We start from the raw sequence: 19,443 nt of genomic DNA, 5'->3' as shown, positions 1-19,443 counted from the left end.
TTGTGAATGAAGTATTGTGGTGTACTGTGGTGAGAGAGATTACCATTTTTCCTAGGAGCAGGATGAAGCTGTAGACATTGCAAACACTTTACTGGGATTAGACAAGAAAGTTGTAGCTCCTTTTTATACAAAGTTGAGGCAAGATGGATAAACCATAGAATAAGATATTTTCTGATCTCCTCTTGGCAGCCATGAACTGGGTTCTCTGCTATTGAAGATGTACAGAAAAATCTGGGAATATATTGACTGTTGCATTGTTATACTATTTGCCTGACCAGGTACAATGCAACATCTCTATCCTTGCAAATCAAAATCTGAGCTAAGAACGGCTTAGGAGGGGCTCCTGGAAGTGGAGATTTGACTCGGACTCTATGGGTTTTCTCCCCTGTAAAAATGGGGTAGAATTTGTCTCCCAAATTAGATTTAAGCTAGATATCAATGAATTCTTCAGGGTTCTGACCTTAAGCTTTTTCTGGTAGGCCTATAATATTATTGAGGCAGAGTCAGTTTTCAAGATCATCCATTTTAATGCCATTTTTGCCACTAAACATAAGCTGACCCATCCACCATGTTTAATTTAGTCACCATAGAGGAAATTTTGTCCTCCAAATATGATACTGTGGACTTCACTTCAGAGATATGGCAACTTAAAGCCTGGATATTTTGATGTCAAGGTCCCACATCCGACCGTACCTCCTCAATTTTCTCCATCAGTGAGCATTGACAAACTTAGGTGGCCTGTAGTAACTGTTCTGAGACCTGGCATAGAGTTAGGTCTTTCTGGCCTTCCCCCATCTCATCCTTCAACATTTTCCATCTTTAGTGTGTCTGCATTTTTGTGACTGGAGCACGACTCCTTAATGTTCAGGTGTTGTCCAGCTGGTCCCCCATAGCAAACTTCTTGAGTTTATCCGTTGCTGTAGAGCTTTTTTTATAATTCTAGCAGAAATTGGAGCATAAATTGAAAGAGACCTCAGATTATTAATAGAGACCTCAGATTATCTATCAAGACCACGCCACCCCACAGCATTTTCTCTACCCTCTGTCTATGTAGGGTATGGGGCTAGAGTTTGCGCACTTCAACACATCAAATGTGCAAAGGACGATTGCTACAGCGCATGAGGCATGACTGCACTAAGTAAATGTCCTTGTGTCCAGAAAATGGCGGCTGTTCACTTCATGATGGATGGGTGTCCGGCATTCCAAACTCTCTCACCCTTTTCTTTCCACTCTGTGCCCGCGCCGGGTATAACAGTCATGGAGTTGCCTGCTCCCCACTTCCTACCTACAGGAAATTATCTGTCAATCAGCATGTCACCGGCAGTCACGCCTCATTGACCCCATTGAGAAGAACAGCTGCTCTGTCAATTTGGAACAGCTTCATCACCAGCAGGTCTGGTCAAGGACCACTCAGTGCCGGCGCTGGGTACAACAAATGCCTCAGTTATCAACTACCCGCCTGTTAGCTTTTAAGCTCATAGTAAACCAAGAAAATCCCAGACCACTTCTTTAAGGAGTTATTCTTACATTCTGAAGTAAGAAAAATTGCTCCAAGACTAGCATTATTCTTGCTGGTAAATTCTATCTATTACTATTGTGAAAAAATAACTGTACAGCCAGTAGACTAAAAGAGTACACATAGAAGTTTTATACTGTACACCTAACGCTGAAATTATTTTCAACTACAAGAACTTCACAGCGGAGAATAGTTTTATTTCTTTCTTTTGCATTTTAAAAAACATGGTTACACCAAGAGCACTGCCATTCTGATTGCCTGCATGTTTTAAGAGATTGTTTTGCACTTTGCTCCAGTCTCTCATGCTGTGCTACCTGGCATGCTCTAACACATTCATTGAATTAGACTTAGTATAATTTTAGCAATCACATAGACCCTATATGTGAGCTGAGAGCAATTCCAAATGCCTGGTAGGTAGTAAGTGCCAGGAAAATATTCAAGTGATATGAGCCCAGCGCTACCTCTTCTCTGGGCATTTCTGTTCTTAGGCACCTGCAGCGCCTGGCCTGAATCCATGGCAAATTGTCAATATTTGTAAATTAGTATGAAAAGTATGGATCTCTGTTCTTCCTGACTTAGGCCCGCCATTGTATGACAAGACGATGTAATGCTGATTTCTTACGCCTCTAAAAACCCATTGATTTTTGCTCACCAGGAATGCCAAGAGCATTTTGTATCTGCTGTATGGAAGAATATATCTTGTAGATTCTGCTGAGATAGCTGTTGGGAGTAGTAATGGTATGATTTCTATACCACTTTAGCAATAACGGTAAGACAATCAACAGGAGCTATAATAGACACAATAGGTACAGTCCAAAAATACCTCAAATTTTTAACAACTAAAGTTGTAAATATAATACTGCTGTATATTACTGATACTCAACATCCTGAATGTTTGTAATTCCATGAAAAACCCAATAGGTTTCAATATGATGTAATTTTTCTGATGGTAATTGCCATAAATTAGCTTCCATTGTGTCGGGAAGGATTTTATTGGTAGTCATAAATGCATAATGTGTTACAGTTCTCTATGTAGTCAAGTCGATGAAGTAATAGACGGAAATAGACTATGAATGTTTGATCCCGGTATCCAATTGTGGCCACAGAACTATTGATCCTAATGGGGAAGGAAGTTTTTGCGACCCTCAGTGGATATGCCTCAACAGACCAGTCCTCAATGCCTCACAACAGAATTTTTTTAGTTCTGCACAAGTGAATAAGCTTCTGACAATTTCTCATGCATTAATAATAATTAGGTTTGATCGAATACTTCGATTATTCGGCTTTGCGAATATTTTCCGAATACCTTACCGTTATTCGACTATTTGATGAGCAATGTAAGTCTATGGGAAGCCCGAATAGTTCCGAATAGTTGTTATTTGGGTTTCCCTTAGACTAACATTTCGCATCGAATATTCGCGAATAGTCGAATAGCGGCAAGGTATTCAGAAAATATTCGCGAAACCGAATAATCAAAGTATTCGATCATCCCTAATAATAATTCAATCATCTGTGCAATAGTAAGGAAAACTTGAAAACATGATCTGTTGGACTGGAGTTTAGAAAAACACAGGTATTGGGGAATATCACGCCCATGCTGTTCCTGAAAATAAATCACTATACAAAGACCAAGACTGATTTTATCGACACACAGTGACCATGCAGTGCTAGATACAAGTGCTGAAAAACATATGAGATTACAGTATAGTTATATATAATGGCTTACAGGTGACATTGTTTCTAATGGTGCCAGAAGTGAAGAAAAAGACATGGACCGAATATCCAAAAATCATACTTTGATCTAATGCTACTAGGCAAAAAATGATATACCTGAACATGGAGTTCTTGGTTAAACTTTCTGCTAGATCACAGTGAACGGGTCCCTAACTTATTTGCAGACTTAATGGTGCAGTGCCGCACAGGGGCGCCACTAGGAATTTCAGGGCCCTATATTGGCAAAATTTTCGGCCCCCCCTTGAGACTCCAGCCAGGCTCCACCCCAGCCCCGCCTCCACCCCTCAAACCTTGCACAGTCCTGCCACCACTCTTTAAAAAACTATAATAAATATCTATATATTATGCACATACATATCACACACGCCCTGCCCCTCCTATCTCACACAGCCTGTACACACACACACACGCACCCCCATATCACACACAGCCTGCGGCACCCCCATATCACACAGAGCGTGAGGCACCCCCATATCACACACAGCCTGTACACATATAAACACACAGCCTGCAGCAACCCCCGTATTACACAGCCTGTACACATATACACACACATCCTGCAGCAACCCCCGTCTTACACAGCCTGTACACATATATACACACACACACACACACAGGCTACAGCACTCCCATGTTACACACAGCCTATACACACACACACACACACACAGGCTGCAGCACCCCCATGTTACACACAGCCTGTACACACACACACAGGGTGCAGAACCCTGATGTTGCACACAGCCTGTACACACACACACGCTGCAGCACCCCCATGTTACACAAAGCCTGTACACACACACACACACACACACACACACACACAGGCTGCAGCACCCCCATGTTATACACAGCCTGTACACACACACACACACACACACACACAGGCTGCAGCACCCCCATGTTATACACAGCCTGTACACATACACACAGGCTGCAGCACCCCCATGTTACACACAGCCTGTACACACACACACACAGGCTGCAGCACCCCCATATTACACACAGCCTGTACACACACACACACACACACAGGCTGCAGCACCCCCAATGTTACACACAGTCTGTACACACACACACACACACACACAGGCTGCAGCACCCCCATATTACACACAGCCTGCACACACACAAACTCACACACACAGCCTGTACACACACACACACACACACACAGGCTGCAGCATCCCCATGTTATACACAGCCTGTACACACACACACACACACACACACACACAGGCTGCAGCACCCCCATGTTATACACAGCGTGTACACACACACACAGGCTGCAGCACCCCCATGTTACACACAGCCTGTACACACACACACAGGCTGCAGCACCCCCATGTTACACACAGCCTGTGCACACACACACACATACACACACACACACACACACAGGCTGCAGCACCCCTAATGTTACACACAGCCTGTACACACACACACACACACACACAGGCTGCAGCACCCCCATATTACACACAGCCTGCACACACACAAACTCACACACACACACACACACACACACAGCCACACACACACAGGCTGCAGCACCCCCATGTTACACACAGCCTGTACACACAAACACAGGCTGCACCACCCCCATGTTACACACAGCCTGTACACACACACACACACACACACACACACACAGGCTGCAGCACCCCCATGTTACACACAGCCTGTACACACACAAACACACACAGGCTGCAGCACCCCCATGTTATGCACAGCCTGTACACACACACACAGGCTGCAGCACCCCCATGTTACACACAGCCTGTATACACACACAGGCTGCAGCACCCCCATGTTATACACAGCCTGTACACACACACACACAGGATGCAGCACCCCAATGTTACACACAGCCTGTACACACACACACAGGATGCCGCACCCCTATGTTACACACAGCCTGTACACAAACACAGGCTGCAGCACCCCCATGTTACACACAGCCTGTACACACACACACACACACACGCGCTGCAGCACCCCCATGTTACACACAGCCTGTACACACACACACACACAAAGGCTGCAGCACCCCTATATTACACACAGCCTGTATACACACACACACACACACACACACACTACCTCATCTTGCATTTCCAGATGATGCACAGCAGGAGAGGAGACACTGGGATCTGCACGGAGGCTGCAGATGTTCCAGGCACTATTCCTGTGATGAGATCAGGCACATGATTAGTCAGCTGACATGGAAGGTCCTGAATTTACAGGTCCTTCACCTTCTCAGCTCCTGCAGCCTCCATTGTGGTCCGGTACGTTTCCTGTCCTGATCTGCAGAGCAGGATGAGAGGTGTCAGCTCTCTATGAATGGCCCGGGTCCCCCTCATTGCCCTAATGGTGGCCCCTGCCCTTGGGGCCCGGTGAGCAGATGAATGAAAAGGGAGGGGCCCAGGCTGTCAGCCGGGCCCCCCTCCTGGCTTCTGCTCACCGGGCCCCCTACAGGAGTCACAGTAGTAGTGCCCTGATGATGGCCGTGGTGCCGCATGCCAACCAGTATGATTTTTGGCTGAGCAGTTCAAGTCTTTTTTCTACAGCTATGGCATATTGCATGGTCTGTCCCTCTCTCTTCTTTTTTTTTTTTTTTTACTTAAACCAGTACACCTCCCATTTGGAACAGGCATTTTTCATTAGCAGGAGAATGTAAGGAGGAGTTCTGCCTTTTGGTCTCAGTTCACACACTGAGAGCTTGTGGAAGGAGAGTTGGCCAGCTCCTTTCACATTGTTCTGGTGCTGTGTGGTTGCCATTGCTATGGTAATTTTGTGTCGGTGGGGTGGTGTAGCCTGGAGCCATGGGGCTCAGCCTTACAGAATGGGTGTTGTGAGGCACCAGGTCACCTGCCCTGCCGGTGCACTGTCGCTGTGGCGGTGGTTGGCATGCAGCACTGCAACTTTACGGCTTCAAATAAGTTAGGGACCCACTCAGAGGTTCACCGTGACATGGCAGGGGGCTTTATACAGTCCAATCAGAGTGATAAACCAAGAACCTCATGTTCAGGCATACTTTTTGCCTAGCGGCATTAGATCAGTTTGTTTTTTGTGCGGTTCACATCTTTTTTTCTACAGCTATGGCATTCTTTCTGATGGAGTCATGTACATTTCCCATCTTTTCTGAATGGTGCAGACCATGACAACTTCCTTCAGCAATGACTCATTTGTAAAGTTTTCAACAGAGACACGTTTTACTTCTCATTTCCAGCACAGTCCCCGTCTATTTCCAAATTGCAACAAGTCATCATCCTACTGATACTCCTATGCTGAGCTTTCCACTGCCATAGTTGTTCCCATTACTGTACTTACTATGTGGCATGATAACGGTGCAACACATTATAATACCCACTATAGTGCCCCTTATCACAAGACTGGAAGACTTTTTCAAGGAAGAATAGATAAAAATCCCTCAAACAAGAACTGAAAGACCCTTTACAAGCAATGATACTTGCCAAAGGATATGCTGCTAGGTACTAGCCATCAGCCCATTTTTCTTTTTTGTTAATTTTTAAAATGTAAAAGATTAAAGTAAATTTTTTTGAGCCTAAAATTCTAAGGAAATGTGTCGTATTTAACTTTACATCTTTTAGAGATCATTTCATTTTCCACTTGCATAAGTGTTGACAATAACTGTAATTTTGATAAGGGGTGCCTAATTGTTTACATGCCACTGTATATATAAAATGAAGCCCATCACAGCTTCCTATGCACAGTATAATGCCCCCAAAACTGTATTTTGGCCCCCACAGTAGTATCTATACTATATGATGTGACCACAGTAGTCCTCACACTGTATGACACCTTACACAAACCCCCTACAAGTGCTATTAAAATAATAATAAAAATAATCATGTACTACCTAACCGGGATTCTTGAACATCCAACAGCAGACAAGCAAGGCCCAAGTGGACCAATGTGCTGTCTCTCACGGCCCTGTGACATAATCATGTTTCAAGGCCTCTGCCTTGGACTTGTCCTGTGTGAAAACCTACCATTTTGTAGCCTTCAGACCTGAAATGACCTGTGTCGTATAGAACAGAGATCAGTAGTGCCCGGATACCATGTCTCCCTGCTCTACTACAGAGCTTAACTGTACTATCATGATTAGAGATGAGCGAACCGGTCCCGGTTCGGCTCGAGGTCGGTTCGCCGAACGGAGGTCCCGTTCGAGTTCGGTTCGTCGAACGTTCGACGAACCGAACTCGAACCGCATAGGAAACAATGGCAGGCATTCACAAACACATAAAAACACACAGAAAACACCCTCAAAGGTGTCCAAAAGGTGACAAACAACTTACAACACAACACAAACACATGAGAAAGTGACAAGGACATATACTCATGTGAAAACAAAAGAGCAGGACAAGGAAAAAGAGGAGGAGACATAGATATAGGCATGGCACGCCCTTCTAAAATCATGTAAAACACCGCAAGGTGACTCCAAGCGGAGTCTTCCTTTTTTCCAAAAATTGGGCCCCACACACACCCACCCCTTCAGTGGCAGCAGTTGTGCCCCAGTTGTACAATTCACAGCTACATTTGCATCAAGCACATTCAAAAATACGCTATTCTTAACCGTCCCCAGGATGACACCGGTTTAGGTAGCAAAGTCTTTCCTGATCCCAGCTCTGTTCATCTTGGCTTCTTTTAAAAACAATGTAAGCAAGGGTTACTCCAAGCGGAGTCTTCCTTTTTTCAAAAAATTGGGCCCCACACACACCCACCCCTTCAGTGGCAGCAGTTGTGCCCTAGTTGCAAACAGGATGTTTTGATTTGCATCAAGCACATTCCAAATCCACAAGCATTTACTCTCCCCAGGATGACACAGGGGTAGTAAATTCCTTCTGGATCCATGACTTGTTCATTTTGATGAACGTCAGTCTGTCCACATTGTCACTGGACAGACGCGTGCGCTTATCTGTCAGCACACACCCAGCAGCACTGAAGACACGTTCAGAGACAACGCTGGCAGCTGGACACGACAAAATCTCCAAGGCGTAACTGGAGAGCTCTGGCCATTTTTCTAGATTTGAAGCCCAAAAGGAGCAAGGCTCCATTTGCAAAGTCATGGCATCGATGTTCATTTGGAGATACTCCTGTATCATCCTCTCCAGCCGTTGACTATGTGTCAGACTTGTTGTATCTGGTGGCCTTGCAAAAGAGGGTCTAAAAAAATTATGAAAAGATTCCATAAAATTGCTGTTACCAGCACCAGATACGGTCCTACTGGTATGGGTAGACTGTTGAAGATGACGAGACCGTCCCATGTTTGGCAAGTTACAACTGGGAGATTCACTCCCTGCACCTGCATGGTTGTTTGGTGGAAAAGCCGAGCTAAGATCGAGTAACAGCTTCTGCTGATACTCCTGCATACGTGCGTCCCTTTCTATGGCTGGAATTATGTCACAAAATTTGGACTTGTACCGGGGATCTAATAGTGTGGCAATCCAGTAGTCATCATCACTTCTAATTTTGACAATACGAGGGTCATGTTGGAAGTAGTGCAACAAGAAGGCACTCATGTGTCTTGCGCAGTCATGCGGACCAAGTCCACGCTGTGTTTGTGGCATAGAGGTGCTACCCGTTCTTTCTTCCTCTGACATCTCCCCCCAACCTGTTTCAACTGAAATTTGACCAAGGTCTCCCTCATCTGCTGAGTCTTCCATGTCCATGGACAGTTCATCCTCCATTTCTTCATGTTCTCCTGCACCTTCCTCAACATTTCGCCTGCTACTATGCGCCCTTGTTGATCCCTGTCCCCCATGGTCCCATGCCTGCTGCGTTGGTGATGATGAACGTCTGGACCTTGGTGATGTTGTTGTCCCTTGCGCATATGAATCCTCCTGTAGTTCCTCCCCTTCCTGTTGTCCCACCCCCTGACTCCGAATAGTGTTTAGCGTGTGCTCCAGCATGTAAATGACTGGAATTGTCATGCTGATAATGGCATTGTCAGCGCTAAACATATTCGTCGCCATGTCGAAACTGTGCAGAAGGGTGCATAGGTCCTTGATCTGAGACCACTCTATCAGGGTGATCTGCCCCACCTCTGCATCTCGTTGGCCCAGGCTATACGTCATGACGTATTGCACCAGGGCTCGACGGTGCTGCCACAGTCGCTGTAACATGTGGAGAGTCGAATTCCAGCGTGTCGCCACATCGCATTTCAGGCGATGAACCGGCAGGCCGAAAGACTTCTGGAGCGATGCAAGTCGCTCAGCTGCGGCGCTTGAACGGCAGAAGTGAGCAGACAGTTTTCGTGCCCTGTTCAGAAGGCCATCTAGGCCGGGATAGTGTGTTAAAAATTGCTGGATGACAAGGTTCAACACGTGAGCCATACAAGGTACGTGTGTCACCTTGCCCAGGCGAAGGGCCGCACCCAGGTTTGCAGCATTGTCGCACACGGCCTTACCAGGCTGCAGGTTGAGTGGAGACAACCATTTATTAAACTCGGACCGCAGAGCTGACCACAACTCCTCAGCTGTGTGACTCTTATTCCCAAGACATGTCAAGCTAAAGACCGCCTGATGCCGTTGCGCTCTGCTGCCAGCATAGTAATGAGGGGTGCGTGATTCCTTCTGCGCAGTGAGAACACTGGTGGCCTGACCAGGCAGGCTTGGGGCGGAGGTGGAGGACCCAGATGAGGTGGAGGATGCAGAAGCAGTGGCGGAACTTGGACAGACAGAGGATTGACACACAAGTCGTGGGGATGGCAAGACTTGTGCAGCAGACCCTTCACCATCTATCACCATAGTTACCCAGTGCCCAGTCAGCGACATGTAACGTCCCTGTCCATGCTTACTGGTCCAAGTATCGGTGGTGAAATGCACCTGTTGACACACAGAGTTTCTCAAGGAAGTGGTGATGTTGTGTGCGACATGCTGGTGTAGCGCGGGCACACCTTTCTTAGAGAAGTAGTGGCGACTAGGCATCTGGTACTGGGGCACAGCGACAGACATAAGGTCTCTAAAATCCTGTGTGTCCACTAGGCGGAAAGGCAGCATTTCGGTAGCCAACAGCTTACAGAGGGATAGAGTCAACCTCTTAGCTTTGTCATGGGTCGCAGGAAGTGGCCTTTTATTTGACCACATCTGAGGGACAGAGATCTGGCTGCTGTGTGTAGACGGTGTTGAGTAGGGTGTCCCTGGAAAAATGCAGGTTTGTGAGGAAAGTGCAGGCGGAGACATGATGTTGTCTTCATCCAACGTTGGTGCTATCGATGTCTGAGAGAGCTGTACACACTCACTTGTTTCCCCTTCCAAACCAACTGACGACCTATCAAGCAAACTGCCTGTTGCGGTTACAGTGGTGGAAGTTGTGGGTGGAAAAACAGGTGTGACAGCTTTCCCCACAGTCCTAGAAGTTGAAGAGCGCGCGGATGCACTGGAAGGGGCAGGCGGTGGATGGTTCGCTCCGCTAGGCCGCATTGCAGCACGGTGAGCTTCCCACCGGGCCATATGATATTTATTCATGTGACGATTCATGGAAGAAGTTGTCAAACTGCTGAGGTTTTGACCTCTACTAAGAGAACCATGACAAATTTTACAGATCACATAATTTGGGCGATCTTTTTCTATGTCAAAAAAGGACCAGGCTAGGCAAGGCTTAGAGGCCATGCAACCTGTTGATCCACCCCGAATAATGCTCAGAGGCAGAGTGGTGGCTGAGGATGCAGTTGTAGACGTGCTACCAGTACTCCGACTGTGTCCAGGAAGGCGCAAGGTAACTTCGTCATCAGTTGCATCCTCCTCCACCACCTCTGTTGACCTCCTCGAGTGCCTGACTGTGGGTTGACAGTAGGTGGGATCTAGAACTTCATCATCAATTGTTGTGTTTGCACTCCCCTCCCCCTCAGACCGAGCCTCTTCTTGCCCTGACCGAATATTTAAGTTGTCATCCCAATCGGGTATCTGCGTCTCATCTTCATCAGTATGTTCCTCATTGTCTATAACCACAGGTGTTACAGTTTGTGACAAAGGGTCAACATTATGCTCAGAAACTTGGTCCTCACGGCCTGAATCAGAGTCACAAAGGTTCTGGGCATCACTGCAGACCATTTCCTGTTCTGTACTCACTGTAGCTTGGGAGCAGACCTCTGATTCCCAGGCTATAGTGTGACTGAACAGCTCTGCAGACTCAGCCATCTCAGTTCCACCATACTGTGCAGGGCTGATGGAGACTTCAGAGCTGGGAGAAAGCAAGTTTGCTTGGGATGACAACTCAGAGGACTGGTGTTTTTTGGATGCGGTACTTGACGTGGCTGAGAGGGCACTTGTTGGACCACTTGAGATCCATTCAAGCATTTTCCTTTTTTGGCCATCATCTACCTTTGTTCCTGTTGTTCGTGTCCGTAAAAAAGGGAGCACATCGGATTGTCCACGGTAAGTAGTAGACATCTTACTTTTGCTGGTAGATGGTCTCTCTTCAGCAGATGATAATGGAGCTTTGCCACCTTCCCCACAGACAAACCCTTTTTTTCCTTTTCCACCACGCCTCTTCCCCTTTCCACCAGCATCTGTCATTTTGCCACTCATGTTGATTGCGACAAGATTGTGCACTTAAAATGTGGTAGTAAAAATTGAGAGGTGGTGTAGATTGCAGCGGTGGTCTAGCTTTATTAACAGCAGAATAATAAAGAATAAATATCCCTGACAATGCAACTACGACCCTTAAACTGGCAGCATCAATTGCTAGTATAATGGCTTAGTTATAATGAGTAGGAGTGTGCAATGCAGGTAGAGGTGCTGCAAATGTCTTTGCACTAGTGTGACTAGACAAAAGTCCAATAGCCACGTTTAGGATGCCACTAGGTACACTGAGTGTTTGCTAGTGTAATGGCTTAGTTATAATGAGTTGGAGTGTGCAATGCAGGTAGAGGTGCTGCAAATGTCTTTGCACTAGTGTGACTAGACAAAAGTCCAATAGCCACGTTTAGGATGCCACTAGGTACACTGAGTGTTTGCTAGTATAATGGCTTAGTTAATCCCTGACCTTAGCTACACAGACGCTGTCTCTGTTTTCAGGACCTGTCACCTTAACTCTGACCCTGCCGGTACGAGCCCTTAAAAGGACTGATGGAAAGTGCTATCCCTATGCTGTCCAGCGCTGTGTATGGAGCGCATACAGCAGTATCGGCGATAGGACAAAGGACGGAGCTGCGCCAGTGATGTCTGACACCAAGGACGCAGAAGAGATAATGGCGTCCGGACGGCCAGATACTCGTTTTTATAATGCAGGGACATGTGACATGGACATCCTATCACACATGCCGTTGCTTCTCTGGCTAAAAGTCCACTTAGCTGTGTGTGTGTCTGGGATTGGCTGACATAATGGCCCTCCCCACTACACGCGCGCGCTTAGGGAAGGAAGACAAGAAAAAAAAAAAAAAAAATGGCGATCGCCATTATACAAACAGGAGTGATCTGAAGGCGCTGTTCACGCACACTATACACTGAAATTTCATAATAGTGTGAGTCACAGAGTGACTTACACTATTACAGCGGAAAGCCAGCTAGGAATTAGCTGTTTTTTTGCTGCTAGAACCGCTCTCGAACGTTTCTAGAACTATCGAGCTTTTGCAAAAAGCTCGAGTTCTAGTTCGATCTAGAACAGGCCCCAAAATCACTCGAGCCTAGAACTGGAGAACCACGAACCACGAACCGCGCTCAACTCTAATCATGATGTGCACACTTGAATAGTTGTGGTCACTCCAGTGGGCCCCAAATCAGTGGCCCAAGAGTTTGGACACACCTCCTCATTCAAAGAGTTTTCTTTATTTTCATGACTCTAAAAATTGTAGATTTACATTTGAAGGCATCAAAACTATGAATTAAAACATGTGGCGTGAAAATTATTAAAAAAAAGTGTGAAACAACTGAAAATATGTCTTATATGCTAGGTTCTTCAAAGTAGCTACCTTTTGCTTTCATTACTACTTTGCACGCTCTTGGTATTCTCTTGATGAGCTTCAAGAGGTAGTCACCGGAAATGGTTTTACAACAGTCTTGAAGGAGTTCCCAGAGATGCTTAGCATTTGTTGGCCCTTTTGCCTTTACTCTGCAGTCCAGCTCACCCCAAACCATCTTGATTGGGTTCAGGTCTGGTGACTGTGGAGACCAGGTCATCTGGCGTAGCACCCAGTCACACTCCTTCTTAGTCAAATAGCCCTTACACAGCCTGGAGGTGTGTTTGGGGTCAATGTCCTGTTGAAAAATAAATGATGGTCCAACTAAACGCAAACCGAATGGAATAGCACACCGCTGCAAGATGCTGTAGTAGGCATGCTGATTCTGTATGCCTTCAATTTTGAATAAATCCCCAACAGTGTCAGCAGCAAAGCACCCCCACACCATCACACCTTCTCCTCCATGCTTCACGGTGGAAACCAGGCATGTGAAGTCCATCCGTTCACCTTTTCTACAAAGACACGGTGGTTGGAGCCAAAGATCTCAAATTTGGACTCATCAGACCAAAGCACAGATTTCCACTGGTCTAATGTCCATTCCTTGTGTTCTTTAGCCCAAACAAGTCTCTTCTGCTTGTTGCTTGTCCTTAGCAGTGGTTTCCTAGCAGCTATTTTACCATGAAGGCCTGCTGCACAAAGTCTCCTCTTAATAGTTGTTCTAGAGATGAGAAGGTGTGTCCAAACTTTTGGTCTGTACTGTATATATATTATATATATATATATATATATATATATAGCATATACCATATATGATGTACTTATATGTCATTTTGTGATAATGGGTTAAACTGAATTACTGCAAATATTAAGCCCCTTCAGCAAGGTATATGTCAGGAAAACCTTCTAAGGTATGCATCAATAGTATCAATGTCTTAAGCGGGCTTTACACGGTGCGATCTCACTAGCGAGATCACAAGCGATCGTACCCGCCCCCGTCGGTTCTGTGACATGGGCAAATCGCTGTTTTATAATCGCTGTTTTTAAGCATAAACTCGCTTACCCCTGTCACACGGACTTACCTGCCCTGCGACGTCGCTGTGGCCGGCGAACCGCCTCTTTTCTAAGGGGGCAGTTCGTGCGGCATTACAGCGACATCACACGGCAGGCGTCCAATAGAAGCGGAGGGGCGGAGATGAGCGAGACGTAAAATCCCACCCACCTCCTTCCTTCCGCATTGCCAGTGGAGGTAGGTAAGGAGATGTTCGTCACTCCTGCAGTGTCACACACAGCGATGTGTGGTGCCGCAGGAACAACGAACAACATAACTAATAAGCAGAAAACGATTTTTTGTTTCAGTACGACCTCTCCGCGGCAAACGATTTTGACCGCTTTTGCGATTGTTTAAGGTCGTTTATAAGTGTCACACACTGTGATATCGTTTATGACGCCAGATGTGCGTCTCAAACACCGTGACCCCGACGATAATTCATTAATGATATCGTAGCGTGTAAAGCCCGCTTTACTTTACTTATCGAAGGTCAAAAGCATCTTTAGTCTCCTTACATAGGGAAACACTGCAGACTGCATTTTCCGAGAGAGAATCACTGCAAAAACCATTCAGAATACTGTGTGGTATTCCATTTTAACAATTTTAACAAATTATACCCTTGACTTATGACACTGTATCCTGTGCAGTTGGAGAATTCCTGTGTATATATTTCTCATTACTGAGATAGGAGATGGCAATTGGCACTGATGAAATTCTATGATCATGAGAGGAGGGAGGAGTTAGAGGCAGAGGGTGGAGCTAGAGCAGAAGGAGGATCTAGATGCAGAGGGAGGAGCTAAAATATGAAGGAGGAGCTAGATGCAGAGGGAGGAGCTATAGCAGAAGAAACAGCTGGAGGCAGAGGTATGAGCTGGAGGCAGAGGGAGGATCTAGAGGCAGAGGGAGGAGTTAAAGTCAGAAGGAGGAGCTAGAGACAGAGGGTGGATCTATAAGCAGAAGGTGGAGCTAGAGACAGAGGGAAAAGCTAGATGGAGAAGATGGAGCTGGGGCCGAGGGGGGAGCTCAATGCAGAGAGAGGTGCTCAAGGCAGAGGGAGTAGCTGGGGTATAGGATGAAGCTGGAGGCAGAGGAAGGAGCTAGAGTCACAGGGAGGAGCTAGAGGCAGCAGAAGAAACTAGAGTCAGAGAGAGGAGCTAAAGTGCTAAAGTCAGAAGAAATAGCTAGAGGCAGAGCTCCTCCCCTCCTCCCTCTTCTATCTACATAGAATCTTCTCAGTAAGGCTGCTTTCACACATCAGTTTTTTTGCCATCAGGCACAATCCGGCAAAAACCTGAAAAAACAGGTTCGGCGTCTATTGCCGCCGGATCCCTTTTTTCCCCCATTGACTTCTATTAACGCCGGATTGTGCCGGATGGCCTTGCGTTCTATCGGGCTTTAGCCGGATACGGCAAAATTTGCTTGTCCGGCGGCCAGATGGAACGCTGAGGGGAACGTTTTTTGTCTCCGGCAAAAAACCATATAGCGCCGTACGGCGTGTTTTATAATGTAAGCCCATGGACACCAGATCCGGCGTAATGCGGCAAAAAAAATTGATATATGGCTGCCGGATCCGGTTTTTTGAACTGAGCATGCTCAGTAACACAACGGATCCGTCAAAAAACTGAAGACACTGATGGAAAAAACTGATGCAACTGATCCGGTTTTTCGCCAGATCCGTCGCATCAGTTTTTTTCGCCGGATCGTGCCTGATGCCAAAAAACTGATGTGTGAAAGCAGCCTAACAGTTGCCATCTCCTATCTCAGTAATTGGAAAGTCTTCACTGAATACAGATTTTTCCTCAGAATTGAGATTTTTGATAACGACTGATCAATTCTGGCAGCGAAAGAACAAAATTTGTCTGATAAGATATATTACAAAGCTGCTCCTAAAATGACGGTTAAGCTTTAACAAATAATTACATGGACGTATTATGGTATTATTGACAAGACATATCTATAATTTCATAGTGACATATAATGTCATTTATGTCATGTATTTCTGGTAAGAAACCAAACAACTCTCTGTAGTGTAAATTATGGAGAATTACCAACCAGAACTTAGAGCCATCTGACTTGCATTCAGTATTACGTCTTTCTCTTTATACAAGTCAGGTTATTTTTTCGGAAAAAAAGTAAATAAAAAAATAATAGCTTTAGTGCTTGGCCAACCAGCTCATATTCACAGGACCTAATTGAATATTGCCCTAGTAGAAGTAGCTGCTTTCTTCAGGAGTCTTCTTTAATGACTTTGTCCTTCACGATGCAGAGTTTGTTGGTTTGTGATATTGTTAATGACAGGTGGAGCGCTCCCGTTACCCCTCCGGTCATCTCGCCTGCAGCAAAGGAACCCTGTATCCTTCAGCGACAGCGTATGAAATGACGGCTGGAGGGCATGAAAACAGGCAGCCTATAATTGAATAAAAGAGTAAAAAATGAATTGCTTGAAAGGAAAGGAAAACTGAAATGTTCCATTGCGCAATTGTTCTCAATAGAAAAAAAAACATGATAAACATGAGGGAAGCACATAAAAGCTGGTGCGTTTAGTAGTTAAATGTTATCTTTGTCTGCAGGTTTTCTGTGATTATCATGGCCATTCGCAAAGAAAGAATGTGTTTTTCTATGGCTGCAGCATAAAGGAGACCTTGTGGCAAGCTGGTTGTGTAGTGGATTCATCGGTCCTCTTGGAGGATGTTGGATACAGGGTATGTATACTTATAATTATTTCAGTATTGTATTTGTGCTGAGAAACACAATGGCTGGCAGTTTAAAGAGTGCATACCACACAGCATCTTTTTACTGTGTAACCTTACATATACTGAAGAATTTCAATAGATTTGTTTTCTTTGAAATACTAGAATATCTGCAATATGCCATCTTATATGTTCTTGTAAATGTATTCATTTATGAGGAATTTTGTTTTATTAAAGGGAATCTTTCACCAGGTGTTGCCCCCTAATCTGAGAGCAGAATAATGTAGCATCAGAGACCCCCATCCAGTGATGTGTCATTAACTATAGTTTTGATATAATAACTGTTTTATAAACACAAGATTATCAGTAGAGCACTAGTAAACTTGCTACAATGTATTCATGAGCTCTGTATAACCCTGCCCCTACTGTTGATTGGTAGCTTTATGCCTATGTACAAAGAAAGCTGCCAATCAGTGATGTGGGCGGAGTTATACAGAGCTCAGCAGTCACAAAACTGGTAGATCTGGCAGCAGATAACAGTGATTTTATCAAAACTGCAGCAGGTAAATGATACATTGCTGGTATCAGGGTCTCTGCCCCTACCTCACACTGCTTTGAGGTGGGGTATCATTTATCTGGTTACAGATACCCTTTAATTAAAGAGATGAATGTTTATGCTTACTGTATATGGTTAGAAAGTTAAAAACAGTTATTTATATAATTAGTTTGTATTGCTCTAAAAAAAGGTACACGCCACATTTAAACAGGTCAAAGTGTAAAGCAAATGTTTTAAGCCAGAGTGATGAACAAATCCATTTCTCTATGTGCATTCATAACACAAACAATGATTTAAATGGGAAGTGTGTAATTCTTCAGTCATCCTGTGGGGACACTAGAGAACGTCATTATAAGAAATGAAAGGGAACCTGTCATCACTTTTTTGGCGTATAAGCTGTGGCCACCACCACCAGGCTCTTATATACAGCATTCTAACATGCTGTATATAAGAGCCCAGGCCGCTGTGAGAACATAAAAAACACTTTATAATACTTACCTAACGGTCACTGCGGTGGGCCTTATGGGCGTCTCCGCTGTCCGGTGCCGGCGCCATCTCTGTTGTCCATCTTTGTGCTCCTTCTTCTCTAGCCGCGGTGCATGACGGGTCCGACGTCACACACACTCACCGGCAATCAGGTCCTAAGCAGGGCAGATCAAAGTATTGTAGTTCACCTGGGCAGGACCGGCGAGTGTGTATGACACAGCCACGTCATGCACCCAAGCTTCAGAAAGAAGACGAAGATGGCAGAAAGAGGCAATGCCGGCACCAGACAACGGAGACTCCCATAAGGCCCACCGCAGCGACCGTTAGGTAATTATTATAAAGTGTTTTTTATGTTATACCCCCGGCTTGGGATCTTATATACAGCATGTTAGAATGCTGTATATAAGAGCTTGGTGGTGGTGGCCGCAGATTATAGGTCAAAAAAGTGGTAGCAGGTTCCCTTTAACAAACAAATGGCCACATGAAATTTTACCAGACAGAATTTGTTCCCTCATTGTAATCATGCTTCTGACAATCTAGTGGACATTACTTACTTGACTGCATTGTGCTAACTGAAATTTTTGGTGGAGGAGGGTTAATGCTATATGGTTATTTTGAATCAAGGGTTGCCCTAGGCCCCTTCATTGCAGTGAGGGGAAATCTTAAGGCTTCAGTAAGACATTTTGGACAACTGTATGGTTTCACCATTGTCGGAACAGTTTGAGAAGGGTCTTTTCTGTTCCGATAATAATGCACAAAGATTGGGTGGGTGGTGTGGAATAACTTGTCATGCTGCACAGAGCTCTGACTTTAACCCCATCTAGAATGGAGACAGTGAGCCAAGCCCTCTCATAGTGTTTTTTCTGGATGAATGGTCATAAAATCCCATAGACACAGTCCAAAGTCTTGTCTAAAAGTTTCCCTGATAAATGGAAGAATCTGTTACAGCTATGTATTAATGCAGAGGTGCCCAACTTTTCTTACTTTCAGAGCTACATTCAGTTTTGAGAAATGGTCGTAAGCGCTCCAAACTTTTCCCATTGTAGTTTTACACAAAGCCCCAGTTGCTAATGATAGCCAAATCTTCTCCACCAAAAGCACTTTGTGACACCATCCTTTATAGGCAGCAAACATATCTAGAGGAAGCCAGTTGACCTCCATCCACAGTTCTCGCTTGAAGCACGCCCATCAAACTACCACATCCATCTTTAACACACCTCTCTCTAATATGATGAAATTATCCCTAGCTTACCCTATTTATCGCCTCCTCCACCAGTATGTGCCCTCTGTGCAGGACAACTCACAAAAGTCTCTATCCATAGACCTTTTCATAGCCATTTTCTATACCTTGTGTAATGCATCCATTTGGCAGCTAGGTGCGAGCTACATTATCATGGGCTCTCAATCCACATATGTCCCCAAAGTTACAGGTTGTGGATTCCTATATTGATTCACTAGGATTTAGAATGGGATGTCATAAAAACTAAA

At 45.2% G+C, this 19,443-nt stretch overlaps 1 protein-coding gene across 1 annotated transcript in view; it reads left to right on the top strand.

Annotated features, from left to right (window-relative positions):
* Nucleotides 1-19,443, top strand: part of AGBL1 (AGBL carboxypeptidase 1) — a 1,396,462-nt gene that overhangs the window by 749,466 nt on the left and 627,553 nt on the right. Inside the window, exon 20 of the mRNA XM_075345952.1 lies at nt 16,794-16,925. Within this exon, the coding sequence (XP_075202067.1) occupies nt 16,794-16,925 (132 nt within the window). The remainder of the gene's footprint in view (nt 1-16,793; nt 16,926-19,443) is intronic.

The sequence above is a fragment of the Anomaloglossus baeobatrachus genome, chromosome 4, assembly GCF_048569485.1.
Source record: "Anomaloglossus baeobatrachus isolate aAnoBae1 chromosome 4, aAnoBae1.hap1, whole genome shotgun sequence".
NCBI classification, from domain to species: Eukaryota; Metazoa; Chordata; class Amphibia; order Anura; family Aromobatidae; genus Anomaloglossus; species Anomaloglossus baeobatrachus.
Note: the sequence above shows the minus strand (reverse complement) of the source record. Positions and strands in the feature narration are given on the sequence as shown.